General features: G+C 37.4%; 6 protein-coding genes across 6 annotated transcripts in view; 3 read left to right on the top strand and 3 right to left on the bottom strand.

Annotated features, from left to right (window-relative positions):
* The window catches only part of LOC142349899 (eukaryotic translation initiation factor 2A-like), an 87,044-nt gene extending 74,468 nt beyond the window's left edge, over positions 1-12,576 (bottom strand). The window contains exon 1 of the mRNA XM_075401745.1: positions 12,246-12,576. Coding sequence (XP_075257860.1) covers positions 12,246-12,394 — 149 coding nt within the window. The 5' untranslated portion in view covers positions 12,395-12,576. The remainder of the gene's footprint in view (positions 1-12,245) is intronic.
* The window catches only part of LOC142349901 (endoplasmic reticulum-Golgi intermediate compartment protein 3-like), a 448,624-nt gene that overhangs the window by 128,631 nt on the left and 299,539 nt on the right, over positions 1-20,454 (bottom strand). The gene's annotated exons all lie outside the window — the stretch shown is intronic.
* LOC142349903 (uncharacterized) overlaps positions 1-20,454 on the bottom strand; it is a 471,688-nt gene that overhangs the window by 151,703 nt on the left and 299,531 nt on the right. The gene's annotated exons all lie outside the window — the stretch shown is intronic.
* Positions 12,899-20,454, top strand: part of LOC142349904 (uncharacterized) — a 412,979-nt gene continuing 405,423 nt past the window's right edge. Inside the window, exon 1 of the mRNA XM_075401749.1 lies at positions 12,899-12,926. The gene's annotated coding sequence lies outside the window, so the exon portion shown is untranslated. The remainder of the gene's footprint in view (positions 12,927-20,454) is intronic.
* The window catches only part of LOC142349900 (endoplasmic reticulum-Golgi intermediate compartment protein 3-like), a 393,083-nt gene continuing 385,530 nt past the window's right edge, over positions 12,902-20,454 (top strand). Inside the window, exon 1 of the mRNA XM_075401746.1 lies at positions 12,902-12,927. The gene's annotated coding sequence lies outside the window, so the exon portion shown is untranslated. The remainder of the gene's footprint in view (positions 12,928-20,454) is intronic.
* The window catches only part of LOC142349906 (uncharacterized), a 419,533-nt gene continuing 413,102 nt past the window's right edge, over positions 14,024-20,454 (top strand). The window contains exon 1 of the mRNA XM_075401752.1: positions 14,024-14,035. The gene's annotated coding sequence lies outside the window, so the exon portion shown is untranslated. The remainder of the gene's footprint in view (positions 14,036-20,454) is intronic.

Here is a 20,454-nt window from a genome sequence, read left to right as displayed (position 1 = left end):
TTGAAGTTTATCGTGCAATAGTAATCCCTATGCCTCAGAAGGACTCCATAGACGCCTTAAGATATGTAATAGAGGGAGAATACTTAGCAATCTCAGAAGGACAGATGGAAACTACAGTACTGACGAAAGCTCAGTATGACAACTGTCTTGGATCGCCACGATACCGAATCTGTCATGAGACAATGGAAACTCACCTTGGATTCTCCTCGTGTCTAGCAACCCTCAAGTTTCACCACACAATCTCAGCATTGAAAGTATGTGATACAGAGAAGGTTGTGTTACCCAACCCAGAACGAGCACAGAACCTTGGATACGGAATTTGGCTTCTAACATCAGCTTCAAGTGATTATACCCTTAGGGAGATTGGTACGGATGAAAATGGCCGACACATCAATGTTCCTCATAAAGGTTGTAACATCTGTTTAATCACATTAAAATGTGGACATACAATGTTCAGTGACCACATTAAAATTCGAGCTGATTTACAAAGTTGTCAGTACCTTCCAGCAACGAGAATTAATGTAAAATTACCAGATCCACTTGCGCACTTAATTGACTCAGTACCTAACATAAACGACCTTCCGAAATATGATTCCTGTACTGAAGCAAACCTCGATTTATTGAAGAAAGTTAAAACCGAATTTATTTACTCGAATAGAAAGTTATCAACAGAGTCACTAGATGCTATAGCAAAGCCAATTACCACCGAAATGAAGTCATTTAAACCGGCACTAATTGACAAACTTGAATCTTACGTTCCGATCAAACTTTCTCTCTCGTTAACAATCATTGTCTTTATCGGAAATCTAGCCCTACATATTCTCTTCATGTTCTTATACCATAAAGTAGCTTTTGTACGACGAATGGTACCAAATTTCATGAAGCTTAACGGAACCAATGTACCGCTAAACCCAGTAGTTTCCGTACCCAAACATCTGAAAGCATATGTAGTCACAACTCTAGCCAAACAACTCAAGCAACCACCAACAGTCATTTCCCCAGAAGAACTTGGAACCCTCAAGCGACAACGGCGAAATTCCATGCCTGCAACTTCTACCATGTCACTCAACACCATGGACCGGTTCAACACAGACGATGATCTGGACCATCAAGCTCAACCCCGAGATGAAAGTATTCTTTAAGTTCATGAAAGTCTTAAATAGTTCAAGTATTAACCCTTTAAATGATTCAGTATCCCTTCATTCATTAAGTTCTAATCATAAGTGATTTAAACCAATAAATCAGTACTCCAACCCTAGAAATTAACCAGAGCTGTTAACCACTTATTCAGCCAGTTCAAATGTTTTCAAAGTTTAGAGCTATTATTCAGTGAAATAACCATGATAAATTTCAGTGCTAATCTTAATGTGTTCTCTAAACCCTAACTCTACCTTCTATTCTCACTATTTCCTCAACATTAGCGCATTTTGACATCCTTACTGTTCCTTCAAAACCCTTAATTGTGTCTTAACCCTCTTTATTTTAACCTTGTCCTAACTTAAACTTTATTTCTCTTATCTTCTTTCATTGGCTTTAACTTAAATGCTTTCGTTCCAAACTCTTTTCTAAGAAAACATAAATTGGGTGGCTCCAACAAAAATATGTGTATAACCTTATACTTGTGCAGATTATATGTTTTATAGAAAAAATTGTAAAAACCCAGTTCATTCTCAAAATTTTCATGGAAAATTTTCATAAAGTCGGGTAGTGTCACGCCCCTATTTCGTTCCTTATAGTTACGTGATGATTTTCCTTTAAATATCCATAAATAAGTGCTATAATTTAGTTCATATTCAGTTAGTTTCAAGGCCATATATAGCCAGTATTTCCATCTAGGCCTGTAACCCCTAATTTGTTTATGTTTATGAAAAACAACCGCAGATTGACAGTTTTACTAGCAAACACTTCAAGTGCCTAAAAGCCTCAATATTTACTTTTTTGAGTTTCTTGATGATAAATTCACATAATCAGTAAATAACTTCATGAGAGATTATGTACTTGGTGAAGTAATTATTCTGATGAAGTAGGTGCTAATACGGAATTGTATATGTACTGAACAAACACCAAGAGACGTACAAAAGCCGGAAATTGCCCAACTTGTAAATCAGTAAATATTTGCGAAGGACCAATACAACTGAAGGCACAGTCCTTCGGAACCCACTATCAGGAGAACACCGGAGAGCCAGCCTGACAATCAGTTGCCTAACATCTCATAAAAACTGGATAAAACTTGAGAAACTTCTTGTTAAAATTATTAAACAATTCTTGCTAAAATAATTAAAGATTGAACTGGAAATTCTCTTGAAAAACCTCCAAGTTTGATAAACTAAGTTACAGAAGAAATAGCGACTAACTTAACACTAAAATGCAAGGCAAACTAGTGGATATATCACGCATCTGAACCGCTCAATAAAAGGCTATTACTAGCTAATTTTATTCAAAATATATCTGCTAAAAACCGCACTGTGAAACACCAAATAAGTCCTTGTAAAATGCCAATTATCCGAGTTAATTACTCCTAATATAAACCTCAATAACACCACGAGGAACACTATAAAAATCAGTGCGTAACAATAACGTCTAATGATTTTCTGCTTATTTTTGGCAAAAATATATATATATATATATATTTAGTTTATCTGTACTTACACAACTGTTTTTGCTACCCTGTTTGTATCACAGCGTTATTACAGGCTTTTTGAATTACCGCCAAACTTTGTCAGGAACACAAAGAAACATTGGTCTTCTTGAACACTATTGTCAATGCACAAATCCTAGGTTTTTAGTCTTACTTCATTAGTTTTAGTCTATTTTATTTTTGTATTCCTTTTTACCGTTTTCGGCAAAAATTCGAAATTTTTGTCAGAGTTTGTATCAAGTTTCTATCAAGAAAGAGACTTTTTCTTGCCTTACAAAGAGACTTGCATTAACCATTATTTTTAATCGTCTGTAACAACTGTAAACTGTAAAGATTTTTTGAAAAAATTCGCTCCAAATTTTACAATTTTCTTCAAAAAACTTTGTCCAATCAACGAATACGGTAATTTTTGTTTGAACTGTAGCTAAGTCTAGAAAATTTTGCTAACTCTTCCAATTCAAATTATTTTCTCAATCAATATTCCAAAATTTCTCATTTCATCTGTTTGTTCTGCAAAATCTTTTCTGTAACCAATCTCCTCTATCCTTTGCCACAATAGAAAAATCCAATGGCAGTAAATGTTGGTTTCTTAAAGACACTTCTATTCATGTATTTGCATAATAACTACTTTTTAATTACATTTTTTCAACTACTTTTTAAAGTTCTTAGTCATTTAGTACATATTCATATGCCTGTTAACGACAGTTTTGAAAACAATCAGTGAATATTAAACGATGGGACCTGTTGTTATTGAGATCAAGAGAGAAACCAAAAAGCTAGTAAGAGCAAAACAAACATCACATGAGATTTTTTTGAACAAAGCGTAAGAGTTTTAAAAACATTAACTAAAGTTTAAAGTAATTAACCAAAGATTTTTCATAGGAAAACAACAAGTTAAAATTGCTTAAAAACGAATGAAATCGAAAAACAATTTCTATCGACTGAAAAGTGATTAACTTCTTTCACGCCTCCATGGAAAGCCAGCTGCACCTGTCATTAATGAAACTTATTGGAGAGGACTGATTTATAATCAAAAGATATTAAGAAATTTTAGCCCAGGGAAATAACAGCAACAGCTTTTGATAGCCGAGGAAGCATAAACCTCAATTTACGCAAAGAAAAACGAAAATAAATCTAAATAAATGCGCTTTTTTCAGAAAGCCACTGACCGCTACCGTGAATCAAAAATCACGGGTCCTTCATTGTACATTCCATTCACTTTACGGGTCTCTAGAAAATACACAACAAATTATAAAAACCAATGAAGACAAAGGACAAAGTAAAAGGACAAAAATGAAGTTTGAAAAAATGAGATTATCAATATAATCTTCAAAACAAATGTCACTAATGTCTTTAAAAGCAAGAAGCATCAAAATAAATGAAAGACGTAACTGCGTAAAAACCAGTACCCCAATTGAGCAAATCACCAAATTAAAACACATACCAGTTTTCAGAAACGAATGAGGCTCAAATTTGTAAAACTGCCAAAAATGCTGTCAAAACAATCAAAATTTGAAATCGCAAAAAAACTGAATTATTTGGAATTATGCCTAATTATAAAAACGAAGACCTTATAAAAATCAGCGAGTGACAAGACAATAATAAAAAAAACATAGCAGGACAAGTCCTGAAATACAATTCAAAGAATTGAATGAAAAACTCTGACGCACTCTACCTGAACAGCAGATCAATTGAACAATGCCAGCCAGAACACAAAAATCACCAAAGAATTGAGAAACTAAAAGAATCAAAACTAAACAAAAACAAACTCATTGCTAAAACTCTTGAAGATTTTAAACCTGAGCAAAAAATTTTTTGCCTTTAAAAACACCTATTACAAAAATATGTTCAAAAACAATTTTTGTTTCTGAAATCGGTCCAGTATTGTATCTGCAAGACCTGAAAAATATTCATTGGACCTTGAAGATCGATTAACTCGAAAATGACTAAAAAATTAAAAGAAAAAAGAAATCAATTGCAAATTATAAGAAATTGTTGCTGAAAATCGTGATATAAATATCTTCAGAATCATTTCTGTGTCTCTAGAGGCTATCCAGTAACCCAATTCCAAGCATTAAAAAAATCATTGGCTCATAGATCGATAGGCAATAATTTTTAGAAAAAATTTCAAACTTCAAAATAGAAATTCCTTCTATTAAAATGTTGAAAGCCATTCAATTTCCCCCTAGCAACTATTTAATAAAATACTGTCAAACCCTGGATGCGTTTACCTGGCAATTGAGGCAAGAAAAAAATAAAATACATGTTTTAAAAAAAAAACTTGAAAAAAATTGCAAATTCTATCAAACAATTTCTAAAAGTCGAAAGGTTAAATTGTTGAAAACAAATCCATTGAAACTAAAAACCATGCAGTAACTTTTTATCAAAACGCGGAATAGGTTTTCTTGCACTTGAGAGTGGACGAATATCAAAAACTGACAAAAACTTTAGGAAACATTAAAATTGCAGTTCTTATCAAAAAAATGCTAAAAATCGAGACATTAAAAAGTTAAAAAGCATTCCATTGTTACTAGAGACTATGCAGTTACCTACTAACAAAATTTAAAACAGATTGCCTGGTCCCTGAAACTGGAAAAACTGACAAAATGGGAAAATTTTCAAAAACCTGAAAAATGCAAATTTGTTCAAAAAAATTGCTAAAATTTGTGATATTCAAAAGTTGAAACCTACTCCATGGCAACTAAAAATTTTTCAGTAACTTTTTATCCAACCTCTAATATGGGTTTCTTGCCCCTGTGACTCAAACCACTTGAAGGATGACAATAAATATGTCAAAAAACATAAAAATTTGCAACTTTTGTCAAAAAATGCTAAAATTCATGATGTCAAAAAGTTGAAAACCGTTCCATTACCACTAGAAACTGTGCAGTAACCTATCACCCAACCCTTTATCAAACCCTAGAGGAGTTTTTGTGACACCTAGGGCTAAAAAACTCAAAAAATGACAAAAATTTTCAAAAAACCTGAAAAAAATTTAAAAAATTAGTATCCTTTTGTGTGTTTGTGTTTGTAGTACCACGACATATAGCTCATAAAATGGTCATAACAAGCAATTTTGTCTCGCAAAAGGCCTTCATCAGCTTTTAAAATTTTCAACCTAAGACTAATCAAACAAAACTCCTAAAAATGACCTTTTAACCTTAAATTAAGGCCATCCCAGCAGCTGCACTACTATACGCACTTGAAGGACTACTAAAGCCCACTTTGGGCCTCTAATGAATCTTAATGCCCGCTGGGCTTTACCTGTTTATCCCGTTTCGAAAGATCAAAGTCATTGAAAAATGTGTGAACAAATCTTAAAAAAAAAACAGCGCACCAATACAATTCAAATTCTTTGAATTGTAACAAGGATGAGCAAAGCCCAAAAATTCCAAAACTTTGTTAAATAAAGATGATCTGAGTCAAGAAAAACAACAGCTAGAACTAAACACTTTAATGGGTCCAAGTACGCATCATCAGAGACCCGATGACACCCGCCATTAATGAGATTAAGTGACAGCTCATCAAAAATAACTACAATTACCAGCAAGAAACACAATTATTTATTTTATTAATACAAAAAGCATGAGTCATTAAAACCATTATCTATCATATGTTTATCTAAAACATCTAAAATATTTCTTTTATACATTAATGGAAGCCATAAGATCAATCATTAGTTTGACTACGCAACATGACAAAAAAGGACAAGTACTGATAAAACCCACAAAACCAAAAAAATTAGTGAAAACAAGTGGAGAAGTAATAAATGTTGCTATCAATTAAAAGACCTAAAATAAATCATTTATTGCTCAAAAATATGACCTGTCAATTTTAAAACTAAGAGTTAAACTTTCAAAAACAACAACATAAACCGTTAAATTCTAAAGATTCGCTTATTCTTTTATGAAAACAAATAGTGGCAAAATCTTAAAAACCATGAGCTTCCCTTTGAAGGCACAAAAAGTAATAATTACGAACCACTACATCACATATATTCCCACTAAATAGCATTCGTGAAGGACATGAGGATGAGAAAAGAGCGAAAACAGAAGTTAAATTGCCGCTTAAATTTTTGCTTAAACAGCAAAAAATCGCACAAACTTATTTCTCACTGCACTTTAGAAATAGTTTTAAAAAACTCAACCTTATAAAATATTAGCTTTTAGGGTTTTTACTACTCAAACGTCCAGAAATCACTGCTCGAATTTTTTTACTTCTCACAAATCTTCGAAAAAATTTTAAAAAGAAGCACCCCAGTATTATCCAAACCATTTGGATTTAAGAGAAACCGAGATCAGACAAATAATATAACCTTGCTATCACTTCGTGGCCACTAAAAATTTAATTAATGTTTTTACTGCTCAGGAGCTAATCCGTTTACAGACTACGAAATAATCCTTCTTCTGTTTCGAAAGATCAACTTCTGTTTTCTTTTGAAAAAATGTGATGAGATGCGGTCAGAACATTATATGCTTCTTATTACCTAGCCTCCTTGTTACATAGAACCCTTCAATGTAACATCATAGATAGGATAGAATAGCTTCGAAATCGCAATACACAAACAACAGTTACATCTCGTCTTAAATCCCACCTGAGTTTTTCTCAATCCCATAGTAAAATGGCCTTTCGAACTTAATAAGAAGCTCGAAGATATTTCTCATCTCAAATGACCAACAGCTATTGCTAAATGATGACTTATTGCTCAAATCATTTGACAAACATAAACCGACTAATGTCGGAAGAATTGCTCTCGAACGACGGGCGGGTGGAAAACATTTAACCCCATCGTGATTCGAACCATTGCCCTCCCGCTTCATAAACATATGCACTACCAACTGTGCTACTTGGCCCATCATTGTTCTTCGCTGCAACCGAGTTTATATTAGCAACAAGCTTTACTTCGGAGTGAGAGCAATAGAGATCACTCAAAGGTCTCCTCTAGTAGGTGCCACAGGCTCAGGTTTTATACCCCTATAAAAATGACTGAACACCGTAACCGCTTAACCTCTAGTACAGACTATTACCCCACAATTAGCGAACTCCTAGCCGCTGCCCCAAATGAATTATCGAATTTCACATCAAAAGCTAAAAAGAGTACCCTGGAATGTTTGCTTCGTGAAACACTGTCGCAATTGAATGACTGTAAAAATAAATTGGAAACATCTAGTGGAATCATCTCAGAAACTGCTCAAGCAGTCAAATCCATTGAAAGAAAACTTGTGAATATTGAACCGGGTGCCCTGAATCATCAAGGCCTGAGCTCCAGTCAACACACCAACTATGCCGATGCCGTCAAAAGAACCCTCGATGAGCGCGATTATGACATCAAAGCTGAAGAGACTATTGTTCTATTCAACATTGCCGAAACCACGTCCTCCCAAGATGATTCTAATGTACAAACTTTATGCAATAAGCTCAAAATTGTTCCCGAAAAAAAAGAACATTGTCCGCCTTGGCAAACGCAAACCGGAGGCATCAGCTAGGCCTCGCCCAGTGGAAATCCAGCTAGCCTCGAGCTACGATCGCCGTATAACTTTATCCAACTGTCACTTACTTAAGGGCACTAAAGTTTTTGCTAAACCAAAACTCTGCTGGAAAGATCGCCTCATAGAAAAAGATCTGCTTCACAAACGATTTGAATTGATTCAGCTTGGAATAGATCGGGACTTGCTCAGACTCAGAGATCTTAAGTTATTTCATAACGGCATACAGATTGACTCTGCTGAATTGGACGACCTATATCTCTTGTCTGAGAAACACAAATCATCGCCAAATTCGGTAACCACAACTGTGCCAAACGAATGACAATCCTTGAGGTCACGCATACTACTCCTTAATGTTCAATCAATTAACTCTATGGAAAAAAAAACAATCAACTTTACTGAATTACCTCACACTCAACGAAATAGAAATGGCAATTCTGACAGAAACCTGGCTCGATTCCTCCACAATGAGTAATAACTTCAACCTTTTTGGTCAGTATGAGCTAGTATCGAGAGTTGACAGACTCAAGGGTCAACATGGTGGAGTTGCTGTTCTACGTAAAACTTCAAGTGACTTAGTAACACGACAACTTAACTTTCTCAAAAATGACTTTGGAACTGCCTTCGCGGTAGACAATTCGTCTGAAGCTCTTGTTTTCATGTGCGTATATCTACCACCGTCCTCAAGCAAATACAGAGTACCGCCTGAGCAACTTGAATTATTTATTGATAGCTGCCTCAAAAACATGAATCATAGGTATCCAAAAGAGAAGTTCAGTGTATCCCCATTTCTTCTTGGTGACTTCAATCTACCCGCTTGCAACTGGAAGCTTATGACTAGCCCTAGCCATCAAGAACAAGAAATTCTAAATATCCTAATAAGTCACTCCCTGGAACCACTCATCCATGACACTCCTACACATCATAGAGGAGGCACTCTTGATAATGTTTTAATCGATGCAGGCTCAGCGGCAGCCTCTACTAGCTGCCAAGTTCGCAGGGATCTCCTGATTAGCGATCACTTTCCAATCGAAGTTTTGGTTGACACCAGAATTTTACTTACTAACCCTATCTTACCGACGCAATACTGCTTTAATCAGGCAACAAATCTCAATAAATTTTGTTGAATCTTGGACTTATTTCATTTTTGATGCCTCGTTGACCAGCAACGACGTAACAACTTTCTATGATTTTCTGTGGAACAGCATCCGAACTAACTTCCAGCGTAAGCGATCAAAACGCAAAGCAAATCCATTCTATTATAGCTCGTTAACTATGCACACTTTAAACCAATTGAATACGGCGCGTAAACGAGCTGCCAGGAACCAACGAAAAGCAATCGATCTCAACTATCTCGACTAGCCTCTGAGTTTGAAGCGTTTTCCGAAATGGATAAGATTTGCTTTATTAACGGTTCAATGACCACATGTCTACCCGATTGTTTTGCTTTACTACGTAGCCTGAAAACTTCATCTTATCCCAAACAAATGTTCTATAAAAACTAAGCGCTTGAAGATCCTATAGCTATCGCAAACTGCTTCAACAATTTCTTTGAAAAAAACTTCAACGCAAGCTCATATGTCCGCAATCCACTTGCTCCAGCCGAGTCAATCAGACTTAAGTTTTTCAGTTCGTCCATAAGACCTGATTTGATCTTAGATGAGATAATGAAAACAAAAACATCAACTTACCTAACGAATGATTTCTTCCCGTGTTCTCTCCTTAAACTAACTCCACATCTGTTTGCAGATTTACTATCTTATCTCTTTTACTCAATTGCTGAATCTCAATCTTTTCCCGCTAATTGGAAAGTAGCCTATGTTAGGCCCTTGCACAAAAAGCTTTCCAAATCCAACATCGAAAACTACCGCCCTATCAGTTTACTGCCAATAGTCTCTTTGATTTTTGAACGCTTACTTTTCAATTATCTTTATGAATAATCTAAACACCAGATCCATCCCAAACAGTTCGGCTTTCAGTCACGAAAAAATGCAGTTCTGCAATTAATCGACTATTTGGAGACATTGTACAGCAATAAATCTCATACCCTTTTTACGATTTACTTGGACTATCAAAAGGCCTTTGACAAAGTTCCGCATGAAATTCTAATAGGCAAACTGGATGGTTAATCTGGATGGTTATTTTTCTGATCCGAATTTGGTCACTAGTGGAGTACCACAAGGTTCCGTACTTGGCCCGTTTTTGTTTCTCATCTTTATTAATGACCTTCCAAGTATTTTTTTAGACTGTCTAGCCTGGATGTTTGCAGATGACCTTAAACTCCTTTTCACGTCTTTGAATTTTCATAATGATCTTTCGCGGCTCTACAACTGGAACATTGCAAACGGAATGATCGCTAATCTCGATAAAACAAAGTGTCTTAATTTGAAAGGGTCTTCCTCGGTTGAAATGAATCGCCATCTCTTAGATAATGTTGCTCATATAAAGGATCTTGGAATAATCGTTAGCAATAACCTCAAATGGACAGAGCACGTGTTAACAAAGTTGAATAATGCTACGAGAAGCTTTCACGCTTTGAAACAGAAAATTCCATGGCAAACGCCGTCATGGAAGAAGTATGAACTGTATTCATCCTTAGTGTTATCTGTACTTCTCTATGGAATACGATCTTGGTCTCCTGACATAACGCGTCTGAAATCAATGGAAAAGTTTCAAATGCAATGCTTCAAATGGATTTTTGGGACAAAAACGCCATATCAATCACTACTCAAAAAGCATTCCATTCTACCGATGTGTCATCTTATCGAATTCCGGACCTTTGTTTTTCTAGCACAACTCATGGACAATAAATACAATCTTGACTACGATCAATTTATCACCTTCAATGCTAACAAAAGTGAAAAACGTGTCTGCTCCTCCAGCTTATTTGTAATTGACCCCAAATTTAGCAACTCAAAATCATTCTTCTCACGGAGTACAGTTATGGCTAATTATCTCTTTCGTCATAAGATTATTACCGGATTCAGAAAGAGTGACATAAATGCTGTCAAAGATTTCTTGATTAAAAAAACGTTTTGCGTTGACTTAATCTGTACCTATTATGTTGTATGTACTTGTTCAAATTGTGTTGTTATGAAGAGCATATGCTAATACTTTTGGTTTCTCTTTGAGAATTAAGTCTTTCTCTCTCTCTCTCTCTCAAAAATGAAGAATGAAAGCTGGAAAAAGTCACTTGAGAAGTCAAAGAATGTTCTAGAAGAAAAGCGCAAAATGGTCAAGGGAAAAATTTGCATAAAAAAGACCAACACGTTTACAATAATTGCTATGAACTTCGTTCAAGAGCAATTAATAATGAATGAATGCACTACCTCCATCATATCTTCGATTTTACCATGATCTATTGATGTTTTTGCGAGCAGTTTAGATTACAGAGTTTAAATTACGATGATCCATCATGGGAAACTACGGGACCCCATAACAACCAAAAGGGACAGATTAGTGTACAATATAAACCCCGTGAGACACATTACCAACAATGAGACGAGGCACCTAAAGAGAATAATTTTGCTTTTAATATTGTTCAGGCCTGTTTCCGGGCATTATAGACCTACAAATTGACAACGTGACAATACTTAAGACTCACGACAACATCATTGCATTGAGCAGGGACAGTCTTTCAACGTCAAATTATCTGTTTTCAAAAGCTCAAGTGAAAGAGATTTTGCCTGGCCTACTTGCATTTGCCATCGTTTGCATAGCCTCATAAAAGATGAAACTGGTGTTTTAATATTGACAAAACAAAATAATATCATAAGCAAAAAATAACATATGTCTCCCAAAGCTGCTAAATTGCAGCTGTTATCAAGTTTTTAATCTAAAAAACCTGCAATCTAAAAACTTTATATTTGTACTCGAGACAATATGCCACAATTCTTGAAAAGTAAATTGTTTATCAAAATCGTACTTTTATATAATACAATGGTTAACAAATGGGGTTTTTCCCATTATAGCCCCCCTCCATTATGGTATAATTACCATGTTGGGGGGTATAGGTTTCCTGACCACTAAGCTGGGGGGGGCTACGAGCTATAATGGGAAAGACCCAACAAATGTTTGATTAATAGTCAGCTTGAAAAAATGTTGATAAAGCTCTTTACTACCTGTCCAGATGAATAGGTGGTGCCAATTGTTGCTCGGGCAAAGCAGATGTTGAATAAAGAAAGAACCCTTCATTGCCTCTGACGCTGAGATGGGGCAAGGCATTTGCGTCTAATGAGTAACCGTTCCGACCCTCAACAATTGGAGACATTTCAACAGATAAACAAAATATAGAATCAATTAAAGACGAACAACAGTGAGTCACTCCTCCAGTACGTCAGCTTCTGCCTTTCAATTCGCACAAGCTTTCACCAAATGACAAATGCATAACACATAAAATCGAGGTCTCGGATATAATATCTGCACTGTCAGGCTTTCCCGCCTCCATGTTGCAATCTAAAACAGCAATTATGAGAAGCTTCCATATTCTCGTATTTGAGGATTAATCTCAACATTTCAATTTTAGAACATCCTTGTATTTAAGGATTCATCTCAACATTCCAAATCTTCGTATTTATCTCGTATTTAAGGCTTTATCTCAACATTTCAATGTAGTAGATAGGCTTTAGGACGAGACCAGGGGTGAAAATCCACCTTTAGTTTTCAGCCGGCACAATTTTCTTGGTTACAGGAGCCACAGAGACAGAGAATTCGCCAGGTATAGGGTTCCAACTCATTGTAGCTTAATTGTTGCGATAAACTTATTAAATAGCCTAATTGTTGTGATAAACTTATTAAATAGAACCCCCGAACAAATTTACCTCCGCTGTATTTTCAAATACGTATGCGCGCTGGGCTGAATCAAACCTACACCTTTCCAAGCCTCGCCACCCCAGCCGTAGGCGAGTGAACCAATCTTCCACCCCGACTCATCACATCAGGTCGTACCATTCTAACTGATTTCATTTTTAGAGCAATTTCTTGTGTTTTGAATGTTAGCAGGCTCCGTGAATGGGACGTTTTGATGCCAACCCTCTTCCCTCCAGCTGCTCGGACTTGGTCTTGGGTACTTCTCGTACCAAATATATAGACGAGGGTCAAGTACAGGGTTGTGTACACTCCTATCGAGGTGCTAAACTTAAACTTAATAAGCTTATTAAATAGATCAAATTGAGCTAGGGACTTGAAAAAAAAACATATCCGCTGGTGCCAGCATTGGTTGCACAGGTTTATATTCCAAAGACCCGTCGTTCCTAGCTTGACGGGCACTTTTTGTTGCTGTATATCCCCAGATGCGCTATCACGTCTTCAAGAGTTCGGCCTCAAAAAACATAATTCTCGGAGACTCCCAAATAAAACATCTCAACTTCCCAAACTTCAATATTTTGTCACTACCCGGTGCTCAAATTCGCCACCTTTCAGAGTTTTTCCCACCAGCCCAATCCTACGACCGAATAGTTATCTTCATTGGCGGCAACGACCTATTCAAAGGCGATTTACCGTCAACCCAAGAACCTCACGAAGTAGCCGAGGAACTCAATAATCTAGCAAACGAGCTAGTTCCGCTTGCAAATAAAAAAGTGTATGTACCGAATCGGGGAGATTCCTCTGATAACAAAAAGCGGACACAAACTACTAACAAATTCAAGGTAACGTTTTTTTTATCTACTTAAGCCGTCGGTGCCAGTGTTGGTTCCATAGGCTACTTATTAAATAAAATCATTTGTTAAGCTTGCCGTCGGTGCCAGCATTGGTTCCATAGGCTCCTTAACTCTTGGTTTTCATTCTCCATCACCTTCATCCTTTCCTTTCCTTTGTCGTCGGTGCCAGTATTGGTTCCATAGACAACTACTCGTTTCACCTACTAAAGCCGTCGGTGCCAGTATTAGTTCCATAGGCTACTTATTAAATAAAATCATTTGCTGAGCGTGCCGTCGGTGCCAGCATTGGTTCCATAGGCTCCTTTACTTTTGGTTTTTCATTCTTCATTACACTTCCTCTTTTCGTTGTCGTCGGTGCCAGAATTGGTTCCATAGGCACTAGCAGTTTGTATACTTTGTAAATTTATAGTTGCTGTCTGCCGGCGGTGCCAGTATTGGTCCCATAGGCAGTACATTAAAAAAATATGCGTTGTCCATCTATTTTACTGAGTTCACTGCAAACCCCAAAAAATTTATACAGTGCTTACCCAAAATGTCACCCAGGGAATCACAATTTTGTAATTCCTGCAATGAGAAACTGAAAAAGCATAAATTCACGTGCTTATTTTGCCACAAAGTTATGCATATGACTTCTAAATGCACGGGTTTCGATAAGACCGACATTGACGTCCTGATCAAATTAGATAAAAATCTCCTTCACATCTGCAATTACTGCAAAGATAACAAAGACAATGCCATCGACAAAAAACCTCTAAAATTGATGATCAACTCATTGAAATCAAGGAACAAATGAAAATGTTTGCACAAAGTATCGAAAAATCAAACCAAATGATAGAGACCGTAAAACTTGACCTCAGTGAACTGAAGAAGCCAAAAAGTTACGCCCAGTCCCTTGGAAATGTAACAAAAGGTGTGATTAAAACAGCATTTTATAGTACAAAATCAAATGACGGACTTGGTATTCGCGTCCGTGGAGTACCAGAGCTCACGTCAAAATCGGCTGATGAACGAATTCACGCTGAGTTGGCGGCTGTAGAAGAGATGCTCGACTTTCTCAACATCGAAAACAAGAAACTTAGCAAAATTCACCGCATTGGAAGACAGTCCCACGCACCCTTCTGATACATCTAGAAAACCCAATCAGCAAAGACCTAGTACTGAAATCTGCTTATCGCTTAAAGGATTTCAACAAGCAAGTCTTCGTGAGCCCTGAGTTGTCACCAGTCGATGCTAAAGAAGAAAACGAATGCCTGAAAACCCGCCAAAAACTAATAGACGAAAATAAATTTGATCCCAAAGAAATTCGTATTCGAAATCTAACAGTCGAAGTAAAGATAAATGGTGCATGGGTGACCAACACCGACTCCAACACAAACTCTGAAGACTCTTCCTCAGAAGATGAAGATGGGTCTTGACTAACCTCAGTCAAAATGCTAACCTTTAACGTCAAAAGCCTTCTAAGCCTAGAAAGAAGAATGGTATTCTCAAACGCAATCGCAACTTTAAAATACCATCTCCTTTGTCTGACAGAAACTTGGCTCACACCTCATGTGCCAAATACTGCCTTGTTCTTGGCAAATTACAGCATATATAGAAACAATAGGGACCCAGATATGTTCACTTCTAAACATGGCGGTGTTCTAACAGGAATCCGAAATTCGATTGAACATGAGCAATTAAAACTAAGCATAGTACATAACGATTATGTTGCATTCAAAATCTACACTAAACCAAAACCTATACTAATCTGCTGTGTCTACAATCCACCCACTGGAAGTCCATTCCTATGGTCATCTGCACAACTATCAAACCTACTTTATCAAATTGAATTAACACGCTCAAATCAGATATGTGAAAACTTGATACAGACATAAATTTTTCCAAAACTGACTGGGAATCAATGAGCTCAAGTGATGATTATGAGAATGCATTCATTGAAAAGTTGTTTGAATTAAATTTTTCAAACATTGCTAAGAGACAACTTGATGTAGTCCTAGTCAACACCCTCGACCCAATTATAAGCTGCGACTTAGACAATAATCTTTCTTCTAAATACTCCACAAATCAAAAACCTTGCTCTGATCACATCCCAATCTGCACTTACTTGAGCACGTTCATCCATCCCCGCGCATCTGCTAGAGATGCCAAATTTGCTTTCAAAAGAGCAAACTGGGAGCACCTAAATGAGCAAATAATGAAATCACTTTTTGATCCGTACTGCTACAGCAATGTGAACGTCCTGGTTCAAAAATGGTACAAATGGATAAACAAGATCCTCGAAGCAAACATTCCTAAAGTCACGCGGCATCGAGCCTCACTTCCCCCGTGGGTAACACCATCAGCATCCCATCTAATCAAGAAACTGGAAACTAAAAAGAAATGATGGCAGGTAATGAACCTGAGCAGGAGCCTCAAAATAAAGAAACTTGAAAAAAATATCAATTGAAATGGAGAAAGATCAGTCTAATTTTGAATCCGAAGTTTTCGCAGGGCGACGGTTCAGTAATATACAGAAACATCTCCGAGCAATAAGAAAGAGTCCTTCCATACCACCCATTGTAAACTATGCAAACACGAGCGCTAGAACCGATCAACACAAAGCAGAATTTTTTAACTCATTCTTCCAAAAAGTGTACAGTAACAAAGTTGATTACAAACCAGCAGTCTTGAGGAGAAAACTTAGTTCTCTGCATATAACAGAAAAACTGATAACAGATATATCAAGGAAACTACAACTCAACAAGTCAAACGGACCCGATAACTTTGGTAACATAATTTTTAAATTTTGCTCAGCAACTTTGAGCAAGTCACTCGTCCTTCTTTTTCAAACAATGTCCAATAAAGGAAAATTCCCTTCTATCTGGAAAAAAAGTCAAATAACTCCCATCTATAAGGAGGGAAGCAAAGCAGAAGTGAATTGCTACAGACCCATTAGTTTACTCTGTTGTGTGTCCAAAATTTTTGAAAAAGTAATTTTTGACGAAATATATTATCATTGTGGTCACAGTTTAAACGAAAATCAATTCGGCTTTCGAAAGAATAGATCGGAAACCACTCAACTTCTACTGTTTCTCGACACAGTATATAGCAAATTTGATACAATTTCGTCGGACGACATTAGTATCCTCTACTTAGATTTTTCAAAAGCTTTTGTTAAAGTACCACATCACCTTCTCATTAGTAAACTCGAAAGTTTTGATGTAGGAGGGAATATATTTTTACTCTTGCACTCATAATTTCAAGATAGAAAACAATTTATCAAAATTGGAAATTGTTGTTCAAGTTTGGAGAACGTAACAAGTAGAGTCCCACAAAGTTCCATACTTAGACCACTACTGTTCTTAATTTTTTTTAAATGACTTGCTAGATGCAAACCCCAATATTGAAGGTTTTGAATTTCCAGACGACTATAATTTCATAGTTCATGATCAGGTAAAACTGGACAGAAGCGCAAAAAAATATTAAAGACTGGTGCCGAAAGAATGGAATGGAGTTAAATGCAAACAAATGCAAGTTGTTAAATGTTAGAGGTAATCTCACGACATCTATGTGTGGCCAGGAAGTAAAACCAACTGAATCCCAAAAAGACTTTGGTTTAATAATAACATCAATTCTCTCATGGCAAGGCAAATGCGACCAGAGAGTAAAAAAAGCGACCAGTGCTTTTTTCCAAATAAAACGAAATATGTCAACAATCAGCTCAACGTCAACCAAAATGAACTGCTATACTGGTTATATTGTTCCCATTTTGACGTACTGCTCACAAGCATGGTTGCCAAACCGCACCAACATGTACAATATTGAAAAAGTGCAGATCATGGCTACTAAATGGATTCTAGGAAACTCACTTCAAAGTTACAAAGAACGTCTCATTAGCCCAAAACTCCTCCCACTCTGTCACTACGTTGAACTGCATGATCTTTTTCTCTTCCTAGCTATTTCACGTAATGAATTTGACATTCCGACAATTTTTAAAACCCTTGAAGACGAGAGGACAAGGCAACACTGTAGAGGTGAACTGAAAATCGAAAATAACCGACTAGTCAAATCTGATGAAAACTTCTTCCACCGAACGAAACAACTGTACAATGTTGTAAATAGAAATATTCAAAAATTTGGAGGCAACATAAACAAACACACTATCACCGAAGCATACTGGCACTTTTTCACAAATCATTTAAGCCTGACAAACAAAGGCTCTTGGCGTATAATTTGCAGATGTGACAATTGTAACAATTTGAAAAAAATTGACATTTGAAACTGGACTGACTAATGGGCACAAATTGAAGCCCCGGGAAACATACCCGAATTCTCTACTACTACTACTACTACTACTACTACTACTACTACTACTACTACTACTACTACTACTACTACTACTACTACTAAACTGCTAGATCTCAGTGATGTTATCAATCAATATCCAAATCAGAAACTGAACACTGTTGTAGTAATCGCTGGCTTCAATGATCACCGTAGTAGTATTGAAACTTTCATAGAGCATTGGAAATTCCTCATTCAGCTCATTATTGTTAAATTTAGCCCAAATAATTTGATTGTTCCCAAAGTTATACCCACCAGCTGTAATCGCCTCATAAATAAGAAAATCAGTGCCCTTAACTAAGCTTTTTTTAATTATATTGATTCTTGTAACTTAAAGCTGTTTATTGTTTCACCCTCATTTAGGAATCTTCTTGAACCTAACCTGTTCTGTAAAGACACCGTGCACTTCTCCTTTCATGGAAACCATGTTTTCACTATTATTCTGTTTAACATCATTCATTACTTTAAATATCGTTGCTGCTATTACTCTCCTGTAATTAACTTAATCTAGTCCCCTAAGTGCAGCTTTCCCGACTCCTAGCCCGTAGCCTGATGGCTGATCAAACCCATTGTCCACTCTGCAAGGTCCCATACGTAGAAGAGGCGTCTGGTGTCATATGTGCTATAAATATTTCCACGTGAAATATGTGGCCTAGCCGCAGCGAAAGAGTGGACCGAAAACTTCAGCTGCAAAAGCTGCTCTGAGGCCACCGCAGCCACCGAAACAGCAATCGCAACGCCCGCACCACACATTGATTTGACCGTTACGGAAATTCACTCATAGATCCTGCAACATCGCACCCCCCCCCCCCCGAACGTTCCGTCGCCGCACCATCGGATAGTTTTTTGGGATAACTTCCAACCTCATCACGCGGTAACAGTGCGCGAAATATACCGCGAGATTGTCACATGGAAGCCCTCGTTCTTCACGCTCAGTAAGAACAAGACAGGGGAACAATTCGCCGAAGCCCTTCACAGTGTCCTTTCCCCGATTGCCGCAGACACGGATAGATCCGATATATCTCTGACCCTCTGTATGATACTTCCGCACTTAATTCTCAGTCGAACAAAGAACAGGGACGATGGATCGAACAATAAGACCATCAAGTGTAGACTGCGTGCATGGCACAGCTGCAATTTCTCAGGACTGCTCTGTGAAGCGAAGACAATCCAAATGAGAATTAATTCAAGGAGCAAAAAGCAACACTCTGACCTCAAGATGTTCAACGATTTCATGTCTCTTGGTAAGATCAGTACAACTATTCGTGTTTTTTTGGATGAGCATAAAAGCGGCGTACTGACACCTACAGCTCTCATAGACGGTAGACGGGTCAACGAGATTTTACGCGACAAACATCCTGAAGGGCAACCCTTGGAGCGCAACTGCATTGAGAGCTAACATCCACGCACGTTTCCCTACCACCCCGCTGTTTTCGACAAAATCAGTGCTAGGCTTGTCCAAAAGCATGCAATGAAGACTCATGGCAGTGCCGGGCCTTCAGGTCTTGATGCCGATGACTGGCGTAGACTACTTTCTGCTTTCGGGCAGACATCCACGAACCTGTGCAAGCTTGTTGTCAAGTTTGCTAATAGGCTGGCCACGTCCATCATACCACCAGATGATTTGATTGCATACAATGGTGGTCGACTAGTGGCTCTGGATAAATGTCCAGGTGTGAGACCTTTTGGTATTGGTAAAGTAATGCGTCGCATCACCGGACGCATAATCGTCGACTGCATCAGGCAAGATCTAACATCCCTCGGTGGAAACATGCAGTTGTGCCTGGGCCAAAAATGCGGCATAGAACACGCCATACATTCGCTCCGCCACAGTTTTGATGAACCCAAAAAGGAAGCAATTCTACTAATTGATGCCAAAAACGCATTTAATGTGCTCAATAGACAAACAGCATTAGAGAACGTGAAAGCCTTATGCCCATCATTGCATGTTGCCCTACAGAATTCCTATAGCCATCCGTCTCATCTCTACATCGATATGTCGACCATTCTGTCTCAGGAAGGTACGACACATGTTGATCCCCTTGCAATGGCAATGTATGGAATTGGAATCCTACCCCTAATATCAAGACTTCACAATGACTCCTTGACACAAAAATGGTATGCTGATGATGGTAGCGTCCTCGGAAAGTTGAAAGATATCAGGGCACTCTTTGACAAGCTCACTCAGATTGGTCCCAAGTACGGATATCTTGTCAATCCTCCGAAGTGTCAGTTGATAATTAAGCCAAGAGGCGAGCGCCAAGTGTCAATTGAGTTTGAAGGCACAAATGTGGAAATCACGCAGGGCACTCGAGTCCTGGGATCAGTAATCGGTAGCTCTGAGGCC

This window comes from Convolutriloba macropyga, chromosome 11 (assembly GCF_964194025.1).
Source record: "Convolutriloba macropyga chromosome 11, txConMacr16.3, whole genome shotgun sequence".
Lineage (NCBI taxonomy): Eukaryota > Metazoa > Xenacoelomorpha > Acoela > Convolutidae > Convolutriloba > Convolutriloba macropyga.
This window is presented reverse-complemented; position numbering and strand designations above follow the sequence as displayed.